A 15238-nucleotide genomic window follows, 5' to 3' on the forward strand; every position below is an offset into this window, starting at 1 on the left:
CGGGCCAATGTATTTATTTTTTTAATATTTACTCTATAAGGGCATAAAAGACATTTTGCACATATTTTTTCTATTTACTTTTCTCATTCCCAATGAATTACTCTCCCATACCCTCCAACCAAACACAGTTTTTCTTCCATTCCTAATCCATTCCCCCTTATTCTCATTCCTATTTCATTCTTATCTCATTCCTCTTCAACTCCATTCCTTGCAAACAAACAGCCCCCTAATACATGTGTCCCAACTAGCGCAATCAACATAAGCTAGGCTCCTCCACCTCTTTCTCTGTCTCTCTCAGTGGAACTTTGACCTTTTTATCCCCATAGCTTCAACACCAAGCAAAAGACAACCCACAAACATACCCCCACTACAACTACCACCACCACCCTTCTCTCCAGCCACCAGCCAAAGAGAACCAAAACAATGGATTCTTTCAACCCTCTCTCCTCCTCCTCCTCCTCCTTCTCCTCCTACACTGATTCCTCCCCTGAACCCACCCCCTTCTCTGCCATGCTTGACATCTACGTCCACCAAGCTCGCAACATCCACAACATCTGCATCTACGCTAACCAAGACGTCTACGCCAAGTTCTCCCTCACCTGCTCCCCTGACGACACTCTCTCCACTCAAATCATCAAAGGTGGTGGCCAGAACCCTGACTTCAACGAGCTCCTCCACCTCCCTATCCCCCACCGTGACGCCGTCCTCAAGTGCGAAATCTGGATGCTCAGCCGTGCCCGCAACTACCTCGACGACCAGCTCCTCGGCTTCACTCTTGTCCCTCTCTCCCTTCTCCCTCTTTCTCATCCCCATCCCAAACTTACCCAAGACTTCACTCTCTCCTCCACTGACCTTTTCCACTCCCCTGCAGGCACTGTCCAACTCAGCCTGTCTCTTGACACTTGCTCACAACCTTCCTGCAACTCCTCAGTATCCTTCCAAGACTCTGGTATTTCCACTTCCACCATCACCTCTGAGGTTGTTCTCTTGAATCCTGATGAGTATAAAAGGATTGAGTTCCCTGACATTGGTGTTGCTAAAGAGAACCAGCTTATGGTTTCTGAATACTTTGGGATGGCTCCTTATTTCCTCCATCTTGCTTCTTCCCCTCCTCCTCCTCCTCCTCCTCCTCAATCATTGGATGACTATGACATGACTAAAAATGAAGCTGCTGCTGCTGCTACTACTGAAGAGAGTTTTCAGCATTCGTCTGCAACTAGTTTGAGTGATGACAGGAAGAGTCAGGAAGAGTCAAACAATGGGAATGAAGATGATGAGCATGACAAGGAGTGTGGGAAACAAGAGAGTGAGGAGTTGGCATCAGTGTTTAAGTCTCCACTGGGGAATATCAATTTTGAGGAAGAACAGAGTGTGATGCAGCAGCAAATTGTGGACATGTACATGAGGAGCATGCAACAGTTTACAGAGTCTTTGGCAAAGATGAAGCTTCCTATGGATCTTGATAATCCTAAAGTTGGAGAAGATGGTGCAGATGTGATTCAGAGTGAGGATAAGAGCAAGTTGGAGGCTTTAAACAAGAAGAAGAAGAAGAAGAAGGATGGATCAAGGGTGTTTTACGGGAGCAGAGCTTTCTTTTGATCTTAATTGCTAGTTATTTTTCACTAATCTTTATTGTGTGTTGATTCTTCTTGTGTGTTGTGTGCTGTTGTTCTTGTTCTGATTTTTTTTTTTTGGCTCAAAAATTGTTTGCTAATTGCTAATGCAAACTTGTGCGCAGAGATATTCTGAAACTGTTTCATGTAATGTAATTACAGTGTTAATTATTTTAACTAATCAATGGATTGTTTTTGTTTAAAAAATTCTTTTGATTGAGATTGGCATAATGGAGTTTATACAAATAAAGATTCACGAGATATGGCTTCTCTTTCGAAAAAAGAAAAATAGTGAAAATGAAGCATTTGTTGATTAGTTCACAATCTTCTTCTTTCATTATATATATATATATTTTTTTTTCCAAAAGTTTAGTTAAAAGTTAACATCTTGATGAATCCAATGGGAGGCACATATATTCTGCAATATATTTGAGATCCATACCCAATTGCCCCGAACTTTAGAAATTTATTTGTTTTAATTTTTAAAGTTTCAAAAATTATTTTTGAACCTCGAATTTATAAGAATTCATACGTTTTTATCATTTCACATAACTCAATAGTTTAAAATCAATTTTAAAAAAGTTTTAGATTAAATGATCTAAATTTTATTTAAATAACCTAATTCATATTCTAGATGTACTTCATATAAATAAATTATTCATATTCAATGTTATTAATATCCTAGTATATCTTGATAAACTTCAAGTATGGGTTTCCTCTAACCATTCAAATGATATGGTGAAGATAAATACTCCATCGCAGTGAAGGGCAAATATGCTCAGTATCCTGTTATGCTCATCCTAAGGTATGAAATCTTTTATTATATTTCCTCTTGGCTAAAGGACCGGCGAAAAAGTACCCGTTGAAGGCAAGGAAGTCGTGTGAAAGGGAAAAGTAGCGTAGGTATGATGCCAAAAGGATATTATAATAACTGATTATCATATTTCTCCAGAAAAACAGGAGAAAGGTTGATGCTTGGTAACATGAGGTACATTTATCGGAGGATGAAATGATTAAGGAAAAGATATGGGAGGATAAGGATTATTGATAAGAGTTCTCTTGAGTACTGAGTACGGACTTTTTATAATGATTTTTCAAAACATTTTAACTCTTAGTAGTTTACTTTATATAGAAGTAGTTCTCTTAAATTTAGTTCCTTTCATTTCAGCCTTCATTACAGTTTCTACTATATTTAACATAATAAGATATCTAGTTATTATTATACGTTCCCTTGGGTTGCTCTACGGAAATAATCCATGGAACTAGTAGACATGATATTAGATTTAATTTCTGCAAATTTAAATTTAGCTTCTACTATATTTAACATAATAAGATATCTAGTTATTATTATACGTTCCCTTGGGTTGCTCTACGGAAATAACCCATGGAACTGGTAAGAATATTATTAGCCTTTATTGCTTTACTTCTTATTTTAAGGGCTTTTACCCTAGTAAGATTAGTTTTAGGTTTTATTTCTGCACTGATAATTTCAAAATTGTTTAGCTTATTTTAATATGGAACTAGTAAAAATAATACTAGTATTAATCTCTTTCAGATTTATTCTGAAATTCTTTATTTTAGCAAGAATAATTCTAGACATTACTATTGCTTTATTAGTTTTGAAACTAGTATTATGGCCTTAGTAGAATTATATAATTATATTAGAGATATTTATCTTATTAAATATGCTCAATATATATTAGAAAAAGATTTCTATTCTAGTATAAACTTAGGATGTCAATTAGATTTATTATATCAAATCCTTAGAGAGATTAGAGATAAATATGAAGATTATGGCCCGTACACTAGTACGGAACCACTAAATTATAGTTTAAAATGAGTGATCATAGGCTCCCCATCTAAAGTATTTCATCAACTTTAGGTCGGTAGATTTTGGGAACCTCAGCACCCCAATAAACTGGTATCAGAGCTATGGATTATCTTATTGATTTGCTTGTAGATACTATTGAAGAATTAGAAATAGCCTTAAATAGAATAGCAGATATATTAAGACCATTTGAACCCTATATCTCTAAAAATAACATAAGAAAGAAAGATATAATAAAAAGCAGAAGAGCATTATTTTTGAAACAACTTCGTAGGTACTTAAAAAAATAAAAGTTATCATCTTAGGCGATGGAATACTTATATTAAAATAGAACATAAACAAACAGATAATTGATCTGAAATCTTTACTACAGAATTTAAAAAATTAAGAGATTTAAACCCAAGAGATTTCTCAGATAGTCAACAAAGAATAAATTACTCTAGGAATAGAATTCTAGAACAACATGATAATATAAATAACTTCCAAGGATAATGTTATTCCTTTTAGATATTGAAGACAGCAACCCTCATAGGTACATAGAACCATATTTGAAAATGGTTAGGAAATACTTAACTAGGAATAATATTAAAATTGAAGACCAAATAAGGTATAGATTTGCAATATGATTATTAAACACAGAAGATTATTTAGAAATAAATTATAGATATTTAAAGGAAGCGGAAGAAACAATTCCCATTACTAAAAACACTACAGATAGAAGGGGTAATATTACTAGACATATTAGGTGGGTCAAAAGAAAACTTTATATACCAGAAGAACGTAGGATCAGATTTGAAACATTAGCCACAATGAAAGATAACTTAGTTTCAGAATACAATAGTATTAATGCTTGTTTTAGTTAAAAACATATTTTACAAAATGAATATAAAGCATCTAGACCTGGCCATCCCTTCTACAACTAAAAAAATAATAGAAAAAGAAGGTTTTACATTAAAATGTTATTTTCATAATAATTTTCCTCATGAAATACATGGTAATAACTCCTGTAAAAATAGTCTAATAGACATGATAATCTCTCAAGGACAAAGTCTAGATATATTAGAAAATAAAATAGAAAATATGAATAAAAAATTAATCTCAAAATTCCAACCCATAGAAGACTTATTAGCAAATAATGATTATATTAAAAATCAGAATAATGAGGTAATAAAATTACTCCATAAATTAGAAATATTAGACATAGACTATATTTTAACAATAGTGCAAAATGAATTTAGACAAACTAAAAACCAGTATGATAATATAGAAAAATTACTAAAAGAATTAAAACATTTAAGTCTTACATAATGGGAAGTTACAGTAAGGAGTCTTATTTAAAAGCTCTAGAAGAAACTAAAGCATACCAACCTAGTGGCAGTAAAGGTTTAAGTACTTATGTAGCATCCGGAATAGCAGATCAAGAAATAATTAAACAAAATAATACTATAATTAGCTTAATGATACAATTACTAGATAAATTAGAGCAAATAAATCATAGGCTAAAAATGATAGATGAAGAAAATAATACAAAAGAAGCCACATCTAAAATAGAATATTTAATTATGCAAATTAATAACTTAAAATTAGATGATTAACCAAATAAAATCAAGAAAAAAGAAAACAATAGTATATTATTTGGAAGAAAATGAATAGAATACAAACTTTTAAAGGACAAGGACACACTTTAGGAAGCAATTTATCTAGTACTTCAAAAAATATAACTAGTAAAAATAATACTAGTATTAATCTCTTTCAGATTTATTATGAAATTCTTTATTTTAGCCAGAATAATTCTAGACATTACTATTGCTGAACTAGTATTATGGCCTAAGTAGAATTATATAATTATATTAGAGATATTTATCTTATTAAATATGCTCAATGTATATTAGAAACAGATTTCTATTCTAGTATAAACTTAGGATGTCAATTAGATTTATTATATCAAATCCTTAGAGAGATTAGAGATAAATATGAAGATTATGGTCCGTACACTATTACGGAACCACTAAATTATAGTTTAAAATGAGTGATCCTAGGCTCCCCATCTAAAGTATTTCATCAACTTTAGGTCGGTAGATTTTGGGAACCTCAGCACCCCAATCAACTGGTATCAATAAAATGTGAGACCTTTAATTATAGCACTAGTGTGAACTCGGTGCCATTTTAATAATGCACTCTCCACTAACCACTATTAGTTTTAATTCAGGGAGATAATCGCAAATTTCCACAAGATATTCATTTTAATAAAATGAACTAGTGCACATCAACTACAAACATATCATGGCTAATTTGTCAAACGTAGACCTTCATCAACCTCATAAAATAGTTGGAATTAAAAACTCCCATCATTGTCTTTTTTCCTAATTTGAACAATTAAATAAAAAAAAGGTTTTCTTCTAATGGTGTCAACTTCTCCACATTTAAAATTTGCAAACCATATTCACACTATCTAATGTTGTCTTTCTTTCCATGGTTTTCATATTTATATTTAGAAAAAAAAGGAATCTTGGAAAAGGTGGGAGAAAAGTTTTAAATTATTGTTATAACTTATAAGATAGATATTGTTTCGTTGAAATGAATTATAATTTTTTTAAAAAAACTTATATCTTGCTTTAGAAGCAGAATAAAAAAAACATTAGAGATTTATGGATATTGATGATTTAGAAGAAATTTTAAAATGGTCAATTCAAAATTTGAATTATTTCATTTAAAAAGGCAACTTGAAAACATAAAAATAAATAAATATAAATATAAAAAAATTCATTATTATTCTTGGAAAGAACAAGGAGGGACACAAAGAAACAAACTTTGAATTGCAACATCTAATCTTATAAAAATAATTAAATCATCCATATAGTATAAATAGTTAGCCCTAGTTTGTGTGGGAATATATTATTCTCTCAAATATTATTTGTCACAAATCAAACCACATGAAATAGATATAATTAACTGTTTTACTTACTTGCTCTGTAAATTCAAAAAATAAAAAAAGAAAAAGAAAACACTTTAGTTTTTTCTAAACTCTACAGAACTTTTTATTTTTATTTTTATTTTTATCTCACGTTGATGGTGTGGCTTTCTTTTATATGTTAAATTATTTTAATTTTAAATTCAAACAAAATGTCATGAGATGAACAGTGGATATATTTGGATAATGCGGAAACCAACTATATATTGTTTGAAGACCTGTAATGCAGTTGATTGACCAATTCCATACTTCCACCAAACAAATACTCGATCGGTATAACCATTGGAAGTTCTAAAATTCAATGCCCAATCAGTTAATGCTTTTCTATGGCTTAGAACATTTTTGGTCAACAATGATATCAAGTAGTTAACTGGGTCCAGAACTGTTACTTGCCAAAAATTTGCATTATTTTTATTAATCCCAGTAACATCCATTCAAGCAAATGTTTCAATTAAACTCCTGAAACAAGAATATGCAATTGATAGTACTCATAAAGCATTGTTTACAATATTCAATAATCAAACTGTCAACAAGGTTGAAAATGAGAAAATTGGAGAATTTGCCAGTATTTCATTACAGCAGTTTGCAAAATTTCTCACTGCAAGAGCGAAAAAAAAAAAATAAAATAAAAATTACTTATTTCAAACATACAACAGCTGGACCGAACCCTTATTTCATCTGGTTCTGTACAAATTTTGGTAATTTACATACCCATTCTATACATTGTATTAATGTCTGTTGCTGTATAGAACTTGTTCTTTCAGAAACACAACAAAATGTTTTTACTCTTCATACCTGCAACCTAACTGTTAAGTTCTGCACACCTAATCTTGAATCAAGTTTATTTATTGGTGATTAATATTTTTACCATGGCTCGGAGTTGTCACGCCAATAATTTCCAGACAGCTTGTTTGCTGTACCCTTCCTCCCCTAAGATAAGAACCACACGTGTTATCAATTTCTCCACAGCGTCTTCCTCTATATCTTCATCTGGGCTAGACCACAGCCCTTTTATCTGAATACCCTGCAACTGTTCAAACTTCTTATGAGATGCAGATGCCAAAACTAGTGGTTTATAGATTGAGATAAATTTTTACCTTGGAGGTTTTGTATAATTTCAAGTAATGCAGACATTGTTCATAATGCCCACAATGGTACAGAAGAACTGCATAGTCTCTCAGTTCACGGTAGTCAGTTGCAAGGAGGATAAGCCGCTCACATGCTATCGAAACAGAAAAGCGAAATACAATTAGATGAGAACAAGAGTCTTGCCATCATTCTACCAGATCTTCATCACAAGACAAATGCCTACAAATTGCATTTAGTCCACTTCATCACAAGAGTTTATGGGAGTGAGTGGGTGGGTGTGTTGGGGGCGGTGGGGTCTCTCTTGAGCCCCTTGGTATTTCTTTCCTTTGTATAGTGGGGGCACTTGTCTGCTTTTTATGTTATCAAGTGGCGTCTTGACCATTGTCAAATATTTCACAGATGAGGTCCACCTAACACAAGTAATATGTGATGCGTTCTAGGTGGAGACAGTTGAATTCAAGCCATATGAATCTCACAAATATGGTGCTCTACAGCACACCAAATCAAATTTTGTGGTCCTTATTCAACATGAAATCATGTTACATTATGACTGATGCAAAGGGATTGATTTTATCTCCTAAGCATGTTGAGCACACGTATACTTATTTTAGGGAACATTTAGCTGTTCGGAATGCTTTTCTCATCTAACAGGGTAATGTGAGAATCAAACAAGAAGGAATTTCTTGATGCTAAACTTGAATTTCAAATATTGAAATTTAAATCAGTAGTCTATATATACTAGTCTTTCTTTGACTTGAAATACTGATTGTGATGAAGATTCAATCCTCTTGTTGTACCTCACACAAGGAATTTCAATATAGTTTGCTTCCATCATGATGATGGCTTCTGATATACATGACTGGTATAGCAGGCACTGTTTCGTTATGCTATCTTGGCATCAACCACACCCAGATCAGACTAAATTTGGTTCAGCTATGACGGATCAGTGCTAATGAAACATAACAAATAGGATCTATCATCATAAACAAGAAAGTATTAGATAATTTCAACAGATAAATAAAACAAAGGAACATTGAATAATCATGTTGAATTCTAGATAGTTCATGATTTTTATCAAGCACATTTAAGTGGGTCTGGTGTGATAAACAAAGATATGCAGATATCCTAATCAAGAATGCAGCAAGAAGGTTTGCAAGGCTAAGTAACAAGAGAAAAAGTTCAATCATGATAGCCGCCATCAAACAGAATGCAACCAACAATGAAAGGCGAGACAAATTTCTAGACTAGATCCATTGTACAAGATAATGAAGAAGAATGGTTTAGTATCAAAGGCTAAATAGCCAAAAATCTAGCACTCATTTGTTAATGGAGAATATAGATTTTAATCAATTCATTCATATTTAATGACCAAAATAGAATATGCACTCTAAATTCATGCCATATATTTACCCAACTCGAGATGATTTCCTAGCTTATAGACTCAATCCAAATTACACACTTTGATTATTCGCTAGTTGAGGTTTAAAATATTAAATACTTAACACAATAACAATAAGCAGCTAAGATACCTGATAAAGCTCGCCGCATATCACCAAAACGAACACTGGTCCAAACTCCACGCTCTATCCTATGTTGAGCAGCTTTTGCAGATGCTATCTCTAGACCACTGGCAGTTAAAGGGAGATCACTTAGAATCAAATACAAAGTAATACATTAAAGCACTAAAGAAAAGTTCCTTCTAGAATCATTAAGACTTACCTTACAGTGGCATGTGGCTCAGAATAACTTTCACTAGTAAAGCTAGGCCCACTAACATGGTTTGCAGCATAAGCTGCTCTTAGAAAAAGGCTATTAGACTTAGTATGCTGGAATGGCCAAAAAGCCGCCTTCAAATCCCTCAATATCTGCGCACATATGTAACATATTACTAAATCTTAGTACAAACCTCATACAGATGCTCTAAAAAGTCATGTCAAATACAAACAATAATTTGCAAAACATCTGTTCCCCTCATAATTTGAAGGTGACAGATAGTAAGCCTAAATCCCATGGGGTTGCCATAAAGAGCATCTGCAGTTATTCTTGATAGGAAATCCTGTAATTAGAAATCTGAGTTTGGCATGCATGAATAATCCTAAAATCATCCTTTAAAGTAGCAAAGCAGGTCCACCCTCACAAAAACAATACTCACATCTGACAAACAACAGGATATATCTCCATGCCAATAATTTTTCTCATTTTTTCATGAATAATTTGTAAAAACATTTTTATGCTTCTTGACAGTTAGAAATTGGCTACTGTCTATTAGGATCATAATGCACATTTTGACTTGTAAATAAAACTTAAACTGAATTAAATGCACCAAGAAGTTCTTGATCTCCAATGCTGTTTAGTCCTCTACTACCTAGTTAAAATAGGAATAGAATAAAAGAATAACTATCCAAAAATCAAGTGATGTGGAAACCATAATCTTAATGTTGTATAAAACATAGCTAACTCCATAAGTTTGCGTGGAACACAAATTTTGAACCTAGAAGAGTATGGTTAATATATTCTATTTGAAGTAGCAAAGCAGGTCCACCCTCACAAAAATAATACTCACATCTGAGAAAGAATAGGATATATCTCCATGCCAATAATTTTTCTCATTTTTTCATGAATAATTTGTAAAAACATTTTTATGCTTCTTGACAGTTAGAAATTGGCTACTGTCTATTAGGATCATAATGCACATTTTGACTTGTAAATGAAACTTAAACTGAATTAAATGCACCAAGAAGTTCTTGATCTCCAATGTTGTTTAGTCCTCTACTACCTAGTTAAAATAAGAATAGAATAAAAGAATAGCTATCCAAAAATCAAGTGATGTGGAAACCATATTCTTAATGTTGTATAAAACATAGCTAACTCCATAAGTTTGCGTGGAACACAAATTTTGAACCTAAAAGAGTATGGTTAATATATTCTATTAATTTTTTTCGTCAACGTTGTAACCACTTCTTTCCATTGAGCTATTTTTGCATTAATTGTGATTTTATCAATCTCATTTCATCATTCAGCATGAATCAGATTACTCAACAAATATAAAGTTTGAAATTATTAAAAGTTAGTATTATGATTTGATTTAAAAGCATGCCTAGAACATCTAAAGATGTTGCTTGATAAACTACCCTGGAAAAGGCCTATCTGCCCGGTACATGGTCTATAGAAGCCTTTGATGGAAACAAGGTACTCATCCATCATCTTAGGAACAACAAATTCTTTTTCATTTGATCTTCCTTCCTTCCCTGTTTCCAGCATTATTTTTTCTAATATGACCATAGTCATCCATCTTCCTTCATGCAATCAAAGAGATCTCAATCATTTGATAAACGGCAATCATATAGAAAAAAAAGTGAAATTTAAAAAAAAATCCCTCATTTATTCTTTTTTTCAACATAATACCTGTTCACCTAAAGGGTGAGGCCATAAGTCTGATGCATCATTCATCACATTGGATGGTCTCCCTTTCCAGAGGCATGCACGACTATGGGGTACACCCTTCTTCACAACAGATTAATATCAGGTTCACTACAATTCAGAAGAACTGAAATTTATCCCTTCATCTAATTATTCCACTTAAATTTATCCTCCACTTATCCCATGGTATCAGCATCACTTGAAGACTTGAAGAACCTTGTCTGCACAATGCAGATCTGCTTTAGAGCTTGCCATTTATTGGTTGTTATAGAATTCCAAAAGTTCAGTTCTTTCCATGGACACTTCTTGATAGCTATTTGGATAGTAAACTTAAATTCAACAGATTACACTTGGTTCATTTAGTTCAATGTATGTCATAACTTCTTCTAAAACATTATGATATTCACTTTGGTTAGATTGACAGATAAAGATTTAAAATCCTGCTACACGTGATCTTAGCAAACTTATTTAGCATCATAAAGGAATATATGACCTGAGGTCCATCATAATGCTATTCAGAGAAGCTGCAAGATAGAACATCAACTGAATGGTCCCTTTTGTCGTCTTGATATCCATAAACTTCTTCCACCATAAGGCACGCCCAACTTGATAAGCCTTTATCCAACATTTAAGTAATAAAAACCGCTTATCATTAATCTGTTTGTACATAACTATTATTTATCTAAGATATATTGATGCTTTTACTTTCTAGCAGTCGGCACAATTTCCCTGATTTTTTTTAAATGCACTTAAACAGCAAATCTGATGGGAGACTTCGAAGCAGAACCATGATTAAAAGTAATAGTTCATGAGAGAAATTCAATGAGAATAGGAATTGAAGTTAGATGAATATACTTAATGCTAAAAAAAAGCCCTAACAAGAGATAAGCTTACCTCCACCAGCAGTGACTTTGCTGTCATTATATGAGGTTGATCTGACAACTTGCTCTTTTGTTTGTGATAACCTCTGGGAAGACTGAACAAATCATGGGGAAAGTAAATCTCCACATCAAAATCTAAAAATCCACAAATACGTAGCATTTTCAGCATCTCTGAATAAACAAGTGACAGCATGACTGCAGATCCAAGTCGGCAAGTCAAAACCTGTTCATAGAGCATAAGGAAAAAAAATAAAAAAATTGGCCCCAACCACTCCAAAATTTTCAATAATAAAGTAAAACTAGGCATGAGGAAAAGGAAATACCGAATGAAGATACAACGCTCTAGAATCTGACATGACAGTCGGTCTGTGAAAACCCTATAAGAACATAAAGTACAAAAAAATAAGCAACTTCCTGTGACAATGAATAATAACTAAATTCTGTACAAGAGCAAGCATTGTTTATTTAGCTTTCACAAGAAGAAAAGATAAATCATTTGAGAAACACAGTACAAAAAGGACAGGTGCTCCAAGCAAAGGATTAGAAGTTGGTACGGCATCCCAGAAGCAAGAAACAAGGAGCTACTAGCAACACATCTAACAAAAGGTTTCCATCAAGCATATGTTTTATAAATACAGCATTTAACATTGTTCAAATATGCCTGGTACAGCAGGACAGAGATTAAAAGTTTCACAATTGCAGGTGGACTGAGACAGGGATTGAAAGTGATTATGGCAACAATCGATCTACAAAAAACACTAATAATAATAATAATAATAATAATAATAATAATAATAATAAACCCTGTACCTTATAGTTTTACTAAAATTTCAAACACTTCACCATGCACATAATTACAAATCCTGAATTCAGACCGACTTCCAATTTCTGTTTATAATGTAATAGATTAAATTTAAAACCAGGTAAAAATTCTTGAAATGTTAGAATCTATGTTTACTGCTTAGATAGCTAAGCTGTGGATTCATGACATTTTAGTCTTCCATAAATAAAGAGTAATGTTATACCCACCGAATTGGTGTCCCAAAGCTAACCCAACCAATTCGTCTCTAACCCCAGAGGTGGAGTTTGCTTTGGGACACCAATTCGGGACACCAACTCAGGACATATAAGATTATTGATAAAAAAATCGGTTTCAAATACCAAAATCAGCTAAAGTTTTGAAATGCAACTAGGTTCTAGAATCATAAGATCAACCTTAAAACTTAATTAAGATTAATTTGATGCCCCGGTGGCCAAGTTGCACCTACAATCTATCTAAGCTATCTTCTAGAGTTTCATTAAAAGAATACAAAGATGAAGATAAATTTGTCATCATTGGTCAGTACAGCCATAACTATTTTCAGGAATAAATTTGGTTTGCTCAATCAGCATTAACAAACACTCAATCCATACCAATGAATTTGCAAATGAGGCCTGAGCATCAAAAACTTCAGATTTCAAACGAAGCAATACCACAGAGCCACCAAAATCACTCATTTGAATCCAAAATCATGAAGAAAAATCCAAAAGTATCAGAGGCTCAGTGATGGGACCTTGTGAATATAAAAGTACCGTTCCAGATTCGCAAGGAAAACCTCCGGAGGAGAGTGAGAAGGGGGCATATAAAGCGGGCAGAACCCCATGGAGAGATCATCAAGCCTCTCAATGAAAGCCTCCACGGGCAACGGCACGGACGAATGCGAAACCAACGAGTCATCTTCTGCCGCAATATACAGCGCCGTCCGGGCAAGGTCCGGTCCTTTGCTGATAGCGATGCTACTCTCCCCATTGATCTCCGTCAACCTCCCAATCTGCTCACAAAACCCCTCCCTCGCCGCCTATCAATAATAATAATGATAAAAAAAACAAAGAAAAAAAAAATCCATGGCCAAACATCAGTATAAGAAGAAGCAAATAAAAAAAACAAGCGCATTGGATTAAAAAAACAAACCCTAGAGTGCTTCGTATCAATCCCAGCGGCTTCGAGTGAATCATGGAGGATGGAGCGGGGTTTTGGTTCGGAACCAAGGGCGCAGCAGAGGAAGGAGGGGGAGACGCCATGCTTGATACTCTGGAGCGGCGATGGAGGCGAGAGATTGAGAGGAGAAGGCGCTGCCATCCATGAACCGGAGCAGCTCATCGTATTTCTCTGGATTTCGAGAATGGTATGCGTTCTTTCTCGCTTTCTCTCTTTCTTTCTTTCTCTCTGGAAGGATTTATAAGCGCCATGGGAGGGTGGAGAAGAAGATCATGCTCCATTTTTTCGTTTTACCCCTTAATATCTTTTTTTTTTAAAAAAAAAATTGCCCTTTAGAATTTTTACATTTTATGCCCCGAAAGATGTCATTTTTCATACTATTTATAGAATGATATATTTTATACGTGTGCTAATATAACTATTTCGTAGGACATTTTTCTCAATGGCCCTAAAAAAAAATTGTGAAATTCTTTGTAGTATTCATATGATTTTTTTTTTTTTATAAAATGGATAATGCATAGATGTGCATGGTGCGAAGTTAGTTATTCAACACACTGTATTTTCATTTTCTATGCAAACTGAGATTTGAACCAGTCTATTCGGCGAAAATATAAATACTCTATATAGGAAATCTGGTACCAATAGATCAAGAGATCGTTAGGTTCTTATTAGTTTCTTTGACAAACTATTTTATTTATCACCTTAAAAAAATAGTGACATTATTTATAGAATTTATAAAATTTTTGCAAAGTGTATTGTGCATATGCCCTTGAAATATAATGAAATTATTTATCGTATTCATAAAATTTTTTATGAAATATTTATAATACTCATAAGATCTACTTGAAAGGCAAATTTACTTTTAAGCCTTGGTTTTGTTTTTCATGTCTAATTTAACTATCATATAGGTAGATACGTATATGTATGTATGTATATATAATGAGAAACCTTGATAAGAACATGTTATATTTGGAGGTTATATAAATATATTAAATAAAAAAAAACTTTAGTAAAATACGTAGTATTTTCAGGGTGTTTTAAGGGTATGTTTGGACGGTATTCAGAAGCAATCACCAGAAGATAGAAAAAGATTTCAGGGGGGAAATAGCAAAAGAATCAGGCGATAGATTACGAACGTTGTCTATTGGTTACCATTTCTCCATCAAGGACAATCAAGTTGTGTGATAATGCCAACCAAGCGATGTGAATTTAATAAAAAGTATTATGCCAATAAAATGATCCAAACAAGTGCATTGAAGGGACGATTCCATCCAAATATCTTTTACGTTGGAGGTTTTTTTTTCACACATATATTTCTTATCTTATGAAACCTTTTACGTAAATGGCACAGAAAAGTAATTAAAGAAAAGAAAATTAAATACTAAATAAAATTTAAACGGCTATTTACTTAACTTTTGCAACACAACATAATCAAAAGAAACATTGTTTTTTTTTTAA

General features: G+C 33.1%; 2 protein-coding genes across 5 annotated transcripts; one reads left to right on the plus strand and one right to left on the minus strand.

Moving 5' to 3' along the window:
- Positions 1-332: 332 nt before the first annotated feature.
- LOC120273049 lies at positions 333-1814 on the plus strand. The gene has a single exon (XM_039279687.1). It carries the CDS (start codon positions 424-426, stop codon positions 1597-1599), a length of 1176 nt encoding a protein of 391 aa, XP_039135621.1. The 5' UTR covers positions 333-423; the 3' UTR covers positions 1600-1814.
- A 5122-nt stretch (positions 1815-6936) lies between these two features.
- LOC120273824 lies at positions 6937-14022 on the minus strand. Of its 4 annotated transcripts, none has more exons than XM_039280540.1 (8): positions 13754-14022; positions 13356-13640; positions 12126-12179; positions 11816-12025; positions 9221-9366; positions 9031-9128; positions 7510-7634; positions 6937-7436 (listed from the first exon to the last, which is right to left on the minus strand). In XM_039280540.1, the coding sequence occupies exons 1-8, from the start codon at positions 13940-13942 to the stop codon at positions 7296-7298; spliced, it is 1248 nt and encodes a 415-aa protein (XP_039136474.1). In that variant the 5' UTR covers positions 13943-14022; the 3' UTR covers positions 6937-7295. The 4 variants fall into 4 exon arrangements, 3 of the variants coding, with proteins under 3 accessions (XP_039136474.1, XP_039136473.1, XP_039136475.1); XM_039280539.1 differs by having other exon boundaries at positions 6937-7442; positions 13754-14020; XR_005540634.1 differs by lacking the exon at positions 6937-7436 and adding an exon at positions 8299-8474 and having other exon boundaries at positions 7524-7634.
- Between the last annotated feature and the right edge of the window lie 1216 nt (positions 14023-15238).

Source organism: Dioscorea cayenensis, chromosome 12 (genome assembly GCF_009730915.1).
Source record: "Dioscorea cayenensis subsp. rotundata cultivar TDr96_F1 chromosome 12, TDr96_F1_v2_PseudoChromosome.rev07_lg8_w22 25.fasta, whole genome shotgun sequence".
Taxonomy (NCBI): domain Eukaryota; kingdom Viridiplantae; phylum Streptophyta; class Magnoliopsida; order Dioscoreales; family Dioscoreaceae; genus Dioscorea; species Dioscorea cayenensis.

Bases quoted from the DNA above. Each gene is read 5' to 3' on its own strand.
- LOC120273049 (XM_039279687.1), top strand. From the start codon at position 424: ATGGATTCTTTCAACCCTCTCTCCTCCTCCTCCTCCTCCTTCTCCTCC.
- LOC120273824 (XM_039280539.1), bottom strand. From the start codon at position 13,942: ATGAGCTGCTCCGGTTCATGGATGGCAGCGCCTTCTCCTCTCAATCTC. The intron at 7,635-9,030 runs GTATCTTAGCTG...CTGTTTCGATAG, and splicing joins TATGCGGCGAGCTTTATCAG to CATGTGAGCGGCTTATCCTC. The intron at 7,443-7,509 runs GTAAAAATTTAT...AAGTTTGAACAG, and splicing joins AATTATACAAAACCTCCAAG to TTGCAGGGTATTCAGATAAA.